Source organism: Galeopterus variegatus, unplaced genomic scaffold (assembly GCF_000696425.1).
Source record: "Galeopterus variegatus unplaced genomic scaffold, G_variegatus-3.0.2 Scaffold7898, whole genome shotgun sequence".
Taxonomy (NCBI): Eukaryota; Metazoa; Chordata; class Mammalia; order Dermoptera; family Cynocephalidae; genus Galeopterus; species Galeopterus variegatus.
This window is the reverse complement of record NW_007734009.1, coordinates 60881-69728: the sequence shown is the minus strand read 5'-3', so window position 1 is coordinate 69728 and position 8848 is coordinate 60881. Positions and strand designations below refer to the sequence as shown.

The 8848-nt window shown below is 37.8% G+C and overlaps 1 protein-coding gene across 1 annotated transcript in view; it reads left to right on the top strand.

Annotated features, from left to right (window-relative positions):
• The window catches only part of NME8 (NME/NM23 family member 8), a 77969-nt gene that overhangs the window by 34359 nt on the left and 34762 nt on the right, over positions 1-8848 (top strand). Inside the window, exons 9-10 of the mRNA XM_008592406.1 lie at positions 1110-1300; positions 8085-8260. Of these exons, the coding sequence (XP_008590628.1) occupies positions 1110-1300; positions 8085-8260 (367 nt within the window). The remainder of the gene's footprint in view (positions 1-1109; positions 1301-8084; positions 8261-8848) is intronic.

The window sequence follows — 8848 nt, the reverse complement described above, 5'->3', positions numbered from 1 at the left end:
AAAAAAAAAAAATATATATATATATATATATATATATATATATATATATAGTGTATTCCCATAAGATTTAGATCTTCATTACAGAAAAGCAAATGAGTAAGTCTGGCCAACTAAATAAGCTCCAGGTGTCTCAGTTCGTGTCCTGACAGGTGATGGTGGCTCTGAAGAAATCTCCAGTAGAAATAGTGGCAGCTATACTGTTTTTTTGGAGTGAAGACCTCTTTAAGTTATGTCCTCCAAGATCCCCTCAGGATCTGCCAAGATCCCTCTAGAAGAAATATCCAGTCTTTTCCTATAGATTTTTATCCTGGGTTGAAGGCTCCTTGCCGCAAGCTTCACAGGAGGGCTTTAATTCTTTCTTTACCTACAGGCCTTTCTGTCAGGCTATTTTCTTTTGATTCTCTCTTGGCTGAAGGCAGTTCTGTGTGTTGGCAAGTGTACTGGCTTGTGGGTTGGGAGACCTAGCTTCTAGAAATGCACTGTCTAATGTGGTCGGCACTAAATACATGTGGCCATTTGAATTTAAATTCAGTAAAACTAAATAATATTAAAAATTCAGAGTCTCAGTTGTACTAGCCACATTTCAAGTGCTCCATAGCCACACGTGGCTAATGCATTGGAGAGAGCAGGGAAGAAGCTCATTGTCACAGTATGTTCTACCAGATAGCACTTTGTGGAATCACTGCGCCACTCAAACTGTCACTTTTGGACCCAGATTCCACCTGTGTGAAAGGAAAGGGTTGGAGCATCTGCACCAGCAACAGCTGGGAACTCGTGAGAAAATCCTATTCCTGCGCCCCACCCTAAACCTACTGAATCAGAAGCTCTGGGATTAGGATCCAAAAATCTGTTTTAACAAGCCCTCCAGATGACTTGGGAGCATCCTAGAGTTTGAGAATATGTGTTAGACTGTCTTTAAGATCAATTCCTGCTAGCTGTGAATGTCTAGCCCTCAAAAATGTATCTGTTAACACCGGGTTTATAAACATGCAATTCCCCTGTGCAGTGGTGGTGAAGGAGAAGATTTCACTAGACCTGGGTAGTAGCCACTATTTCAGTCTATTCATTTCAGGAGCTTGAAGTAAGCAGTTTTTCATTTTATTTTGTAGCCTGACTTTGAAGAGTTCCTTTCTTTTATGACAACTGGCCTAAGCTATGTTCTAGTTATATCTCATGGAAGTAAAGAGCAGGAATCCTGGGAAGAACTTCAGCCTGAAAGTGAACCTAAAGAACCCTCTGAGGATCAGCCTGAGGTGGAAGCTAAGCCCCCACCCAGAGTGACGAGGAAGAAATGGGACAGGTACCTCGTGACCAAGAACTTTACCTCTTACGATGTGTTGTCAGGGTATGAAGCGTAATGCCCAAACGTCTTCACACCAGAGGACAAATGTTTTATCTTGAAGCCACAAGTATTTCTTCCAGTACTGCATATTCAGAAAAGCTGGGTTTTCCCTGAAAGTTTTTCAGGAGCTTTAGAAAGGGAAGAATCTTCTCTGCTTGCCTTTCTAAAGCTGGGCACACCAGCTTGGCACCACGGCCTGGGGCTTGAGGGGCATGTTGGAACCACGCATAATCCCTCCCAATCCAGTCTCCTGTCCCACATCCCCATGTTCCTCTGGCCCCTTCCCTGTGCCTTAAAAACATCAGACATGCTCTTGTGTGTAACACAGGTAGTGATCATAAACTGCTGAGAACAAAATGGTTGTATGTTTGTGTTAGTGGGTTTTAAAATATGTGAAAGTGAGCCTAAGTAATTTACAGAATATTGGTTTTAGGTGCTGTCATTTGTGCCTTTTAGTCCTCGGAAGACTCAAGGAATACAGAGCTTAGCATAACAGTTGTCAGGGCTGTGCCTGAAAGAAAGTTGGGTGAGAACACATTTAGTTTCTGGGTCTTGAGGCTTCATGGGGTGTGTCTCCCCCTGCTGGGCAGCACATCTCCATTGTATTTTCTGGCTGAGAATCTCCAGAAAGTTCTTTGCATTCTTATTAATGAATTAGTGGCTTTTCTTGACTAGCTGCATCTGCTGGTTCCTTGCTATGTCCTACCCTTTAGGTAGCGGGACATCCTAATATCATTAGTCCCAATATCATTAATTTAAGGAGAATAGAGGGATTCCTAAGGTACATCAACTGGTGACAAAGGGCTTTGTAACAGTAGTAGTTACTTACAGGTTTTTAAGAGAAAATGGTAATGAACGGACAGAGGGAAGGTTTGCATGGGCTGTATTGGGCTTAAAAAGATAGATTCTACACCAGAATTTTTGAGCTATTCAAAAAATTAAAAGTGTTCTGTAAAACACTCATCAATGCAACTGGTATCCCACTGGTTCTGTTGTGACGTTTCCATCATGTCCAACTTTAAGGAGCTGTTAACTCCAGTTGCTTAACACCCACAGCCACATGAGCAAGTTAGGCCCATTCACTGTAGGGGTCGGGGTGGAACAAGACGTGCGGACCTTGCTTGGCAGAGTCTGCAGTATTTTCTTTCTGAACTCAGAGGTCCCATTTGCCTTCGGCCCATGTTTATTCTGAGCAGTGACCACACGAGGCAGCATGGGATGGTGTGACGCGTGCTCTGGTCTTGCTGGTTCTGCCTGAGTGTGGACCTGACAGGTGCTGCCCCTTTCCTCTGTTGTCTTTTAAGTAGACCCAGAACCTGGAGGATGCAAGACAAAGACTCTCATGGGTTTTTACACATCTGTTCCCTTTCCTCTAACTGCTTCCTCTCCGCCATCTCAGAGCCCCCTCACCCTCTCTCTGGGTGTTGGGGTGGAGGCGGAGGCAGAAGGGAAGTTAGAAGCAAAGCAGTTAGACTGGGAGTGATCAGTGGTCCTGTCTGAGGATGTGGGCTGTGTCCAGGGCAGCAGAGCCCAGGGCTTTGTCAGATTGGTTATTCCTACAGAGAAACACTCACAGTACGTGAATTTACATGGCCTGGGAACAATTTCTCCATGTCAGTGATGGCCTGCCCACTCTGGTGGCTGGCCAGGAGGAGCAGGGGAGGACCAGGTGAGGACCAGGGAAATGGCACAGGCACCCACCTTCTCCTGCACCTTCTGTATTCCTTCAGGATTGCTGTTTGCCACATTATTTATTTTCTGTTTACACATCTGACTCTTAGCCTGTGATTAATAAGTCAAAAGACAACGTCATTTGTCTTTGCTTTCTGGTCATTCTGCAGATGAGGAAGGCGGGCTCCCTTAGCTGCTTTGCCCAGAGTCACACAAGCACTTGCAGGTGACCTCTTGGCTCACTTATTCACTTGTTCTGTGATGTATCCATCCATTCACCCCATATTCATTAAAGTCCCACTATGTGCCAAGTCCTGGATGTACAAAGACAGGGAAGAATCAGATAATCTCTGAGGTGGCTTCTAGGCTTATATCTTTATGACTGAGTAAAGATGACATTTTCTACCCATAAGAGGACAAACTATAATACATTGTATTTCTCCATCCATAGAGGTTGCTGATGATTGGTCCTCCACAGCCACATGTTCCACAACCCACTACAAATCAAAAATACTCAGAAACAACAACAACAACAACAATACAATAATAAGAAATAAAATAAAATTTAAAATATAGCATAACAACTATTTATATAGCATTTACACTGTATTAAGTACTATAAGTAATCTAGGGATGTTCTAATATATATGGGAGGATGTGCATAGGTTATCTGCAAATACTATGCCATTAAGGAACTTAAGCATCTGTGGACATTTTTATCCAATCCCACACAGATACCAAGAGACAACTGTATTTTATTCTTGGTAACCTCTCTCTTATTCCCTGTATGTGTCATAGTTATAGAAGGCTGTTTTTTTCTTCTGTGAAATTCTCATGTAAACTAAAGGTAATAGATGCAATTCTTAAAATAATTTTTAAAGGTGTTTCTGGGATCAAAGCTGTCTGAATTCTGTACCCTGACTCTCCTCCCATCTCCAGAACTCTCTTGCCTCTCCAAAATCAAAAGGAACCTGCACCAATAAGCCCCTGGTGGGAGGTAAGGCCTGGAGCTTTGTTTAGACCCCAGCCTAGGATGGTGTGGTGTTTTCTCCGCCGAGAGCTTGGGCAGTGCCTGAGTTTAAACTTGGGAGGCAAGAACCTGGAGACAACCTCAGAACTTGGGAAGAACAAACACAGACTGTGGTTCCCAAGGGACCTCTCATGGACTTTACTGGGTCTTCCCGACTACTGAAAGGCCAAGATGGAGCTGAGTAAGATTACTAAACTCCCTGCCCTTGAAGTCCAGCTCTCGGGGCTTTTTCTAATTGTTTCTGCAGGAAAACAGTGGCTTGCTGATGTCTACAGCACAAGCTTGTAGCCTGGAGAGACCGTGCCTTCCAACTGCAGGATTTACACCACTTAACACAACAAAAACCAGACCTAAGCCCCAGTGAGCCAACAAAGAAAAGCCACTACCCACCCAAGGGAGCCTAGCAGCCAGAGGAAGAAAGATTTACCCAAAAATCACAACACAAACACAGTGAAAAAGAACTGCTTAGGAGACAGAAACATCCCCAATAATAATAATAATAATAATAATAATAATAATAATAATAATAATAATAATAATAATAATAGTGCTTGAGATATAAATGCTACACGTATATAGTTAAAAAAACTTTCAAATTTGAATTATAAAAATTGTAATTTGAACTGTAAGTTAGGTGGAGAAATTAAGGGCGTGATAGTTGTTTGAGTTCAAGTTGATTAATTACTTGAAAATCAAATGCAAGAAGTAGCTCAAAGTACAGAAAAATATATGAGAAAGACACCAAGGGAAAAGAGATAATTAATTGGGAGAATATACTGGGGGGGACCGATGTGCTTATCATAAGAATTCCATATGGAGAAGAAAGAACAAATGGACAAGCTATAATTCAACAAATAATAGGAAAAAAATTTTCCCTGGAATGAAGAAACGTGGGTGTGCCAATTGCAAGGCCTCATGTGGTCCAGCTTTAATCGATGCAAAAAACCCACAAATGCAGGAATACACTAGGAGGAAACACTACATACTGTTTCCAGACAGAACAAGGGGGCAGTGGTACAATGAATATGTTTGAAACCTGGAGTAGGTAATTTTCCTAATATCCCCTTCTCTAAATGACAAATTATTTTTAAGTACTAATCATTGAATTAGTCAAATAATAATACCAGAAGAGAAATGTGGACAGTGAAAATGGTCTTTTATGGATTCTTTTACTCATAAACATATGAGGAAAAAGCATAAATAAATATTACAATATCCAAAATGAAAAATGTGATAGATAAGTACTATTTAATTATATTAATGTGTTTTTTATAAAGGAAAGAACATATATATCTATATAAGTCTATCACAGAAATGAAGTGCAGTTTTTGTTCTTAAGAAGCTTTAATTTTTGAGGATTTGTTAGTGATGTTCTCAAAATTGATTTTTGCTTTATAGTTATGTTTAATAGACAGAGATATATAAAATTCCCATTTCACAATAAATTCCCAGAAATTACCGTACTGCCAATAGCTTTATTGTTTTGGAATTTATTCTTTCATGTAGTGTACCGTGTAGAGTACATCGTTTATTAAGGGACAAGTAATAAAGATGTGTGAACTTGAAGCATACATATATTATTAAAATTCAACACTAACCATAGGAATTATTTAGAATGTAGATGAACGAAAATTTTTTCGCAGAGTATTTTATTGCTAACATTGTTTAGAATTGTTGGTGCATGGTAATGTTAAAAACCAGTCTGACATTTAGTTGGTTTTATTATTGGTTTAAAATTTCCCCTTGCACTTGATGTGGCTCCATCTCACCAACTCCACACTTGGCAGCACCTGAGAATAAGTTACTTACAAGGGAGAAACACCTGACTGGCACGGGACTCCTCACGAGACTCCTATCAAGAGAAAAAGACTACAACCCTGCATTATTTACTGAGCCCAGATATTCACCTGGTTTCTCAAAGGAAGATGTTCAAGGACATGCTTAGGAATATATCACCTATATACCCCTTCTGTGGAAAATGTTTGAGGAAAGACTCAACCAAACAAAAAATATGAGAGGAAAGGAAAGACACAGAAAATACATATTATCAGTGAACCTGGAAATCTGTTGATACACACACACACACACACACACACACACACACACACATTACATAATTTTGGGTTATATAATATAACAGAAAATGAAGGACTCTTGAAATAGAAGGAAATTCTGGTATATTCTAAATTATCTGAACAAAACCTAGCAGGTGCTGGGTGTGTGCAGCAAAATGATTTGGAGGACTCAAAGAGGGGAGAGAAAAGTTGAGGTGAAGACAGTGACTGAGTAGTGTAAGGTTTTTGTTTAACTATGCAGAAGGGTGCATAGATGAGATGTTAAATTGGGAATTAGTGTGCCAGAATTCAAGAAATATTTGTAACATATATGCCTGCCATGAGAGCAGGTGACAGGTGAGAAACAGTAACGCAGTAGATAGGTAGAGTGGGACTTCCATGTCAACAAGAAGAAAACATGGAAGGAGTAGCAACCTGCTGAGAACAGCAAAATAAGGGGGAAAAACAAGTAACCACAATTTAAAATAACTAGCACGTATAAAGTAAAATGGAAGAAATAAAGTCAAGAGTATGTTTATTTACTAAATATGAAAAGATTAATTCTTCCATTTAATATAGAGATTACCAGGTTAAGGTAAAAAAAAATGAACTAAATTAAAAACCTTAGTAGTGATGCTGACAAGAATCATCTATGGGTGCTAAACCCACATTGTGTGAAAAACATGTACACAGTTTCATATCGTGTCTTCGCAGATTACTTAATAATCGTGAAGGGGAAATTGTAGAATTTAGTGGAGAAAACTTGGGGATACCACCATAACCACATAAATATCATGACTAATGGGAAAAACCAACATCATGACCTCCTGTTGTGATGGACCACGATGGACACGGGATCACTTAGGCAGTATTCCTGCCAAAAATACATAACTTGAATGTAATAGGAAACTACTGGGCCATCCAATAGTTTGAAACCATCCAAAATGAGGGGCAGTTTACAAAGCAGCTGGTCTGGACTCTTCAAAATACAGTATCAACAATATCAGGAAAGACCAAAAAGACTGAGGCATTCTTAGAGATTAAAGGAGACTAAAGAGATAGGACAATTACATGTATGATTCTGGATTAGAAAAAAAAAATAACTATAGATAGGAAATTATTGGAAAATGGATGAAATTTGTATATGGACTGTTTATGAGATAATAGTTTTAAATCAGTGTAAAATGTCCTGGGGCATTTAAGGGTGAATGGTTAAAATACACACCACACACACACACACACACACACACACACACACACACACACACACTCATATGCACACACAGGTGAGTATATAAAGATAACAGTATTAAAAAAATAAGAACTTGATAAAAATACCTGTTAGCAGATAAAAATAAGCAAGGACATAGAGAAATGAAATATACATAGTTCATAAACAGTATATAATCAAATGTTCTACAATATATAAAAAATAAATTTATATACAGCCTTACACATCACAAATAAATTGTCTCTGTTCACAAAGAAAATCGTAACAAAATTTTTAATTCAAAATTTCCCACACAAGTTTGCTGATTATAATCCAGTAAAATAGGAAATAAACAATAAAAAAAGGTGACGAAAAATGTATATTTGGAAATATCCTTCTGAATAACCCTTAGTTCAAAGACAAAATTAAAAGAAAAAAGAGAAGGGGGGAGAAAAAAACCTCTGGAAAGCTTTACATAAAGGAAAGAAAAATTTTTTCCCTTAAAAATGTAACGTATTTTATCTTAGTCTTTTTTTATTCTCTCATAAAGTCAAACAAAGGTGATATCATGCAACTAGTTTTTGGAGTAGTTCAATGAAATGTTGAATTAAATATATTCTTGGATATTATAGGGACATACAATTTATCTTTACATGAAATTCAATTTTTATTTGTTATACTCAACTTCAAGTAATTTTTGAACATACTATCAGTATTAATTTGTTGGCACAGTTATTAAACTTCAGATTATAATACTTATATCTTGGATTTCAACAGTTTACAAGAATATCTGGAAAGACAACACGTATCTCAGTTTTGTGATGTTGAAGAGGACGTAACTAATGTTTCTAAGTTCATGGATATCTTCTTCCCTGATTTTAAAAAAATGAAAGGCATGAAATTAGAAAAGACACTGGCTTTACTTCGACCAGATCTCTTTCAAGAAAGAACAGGTAGAAAATAAAGTGTGAATTGTTTATGTGTTTTGTAGATGGGATTTGAATAAACCCTAGTATAATTACATGAAAAAGCATTATTTTAAAATTTAACATTGATGACAAAGCACCTTAAGTAAGAAATTTGGTTAAGATTAATTTACTAATTTTTTAGTAATAATGAATAAAACATTTTGGAGTTAAAGAGCTTACAAACCATTTTCTAAACTGTGAATTTGTTAAAGTAGATTTTGACATTGCAGGAATTATGACAAAATAAAGATTGGGAGATGTCTTGTCTGAAGATGCCTCATTTCAAAGCTTGGCTTAACCTTAATTAATAGTATGACTTGAAGAAGATATTTTACAAAGTCTATTTATTCGTCGGTGAAATTCAGAAGATTAAAATGAGAAAACATAAATAAAGTGCCTGTCACGTTAAGTGCTAGTTCTTTTTAACCACATCCCATATTTACATAGCAGAGCGAATATGACAGAGTGAGAACACAGGTCATAAATTAACAGTATAAATTCTTTTTTTATACCTAGTGTGTGGAAACACAATTAATATTTATATATTGACCTTTTATTCTCCGGCTTGCTGAA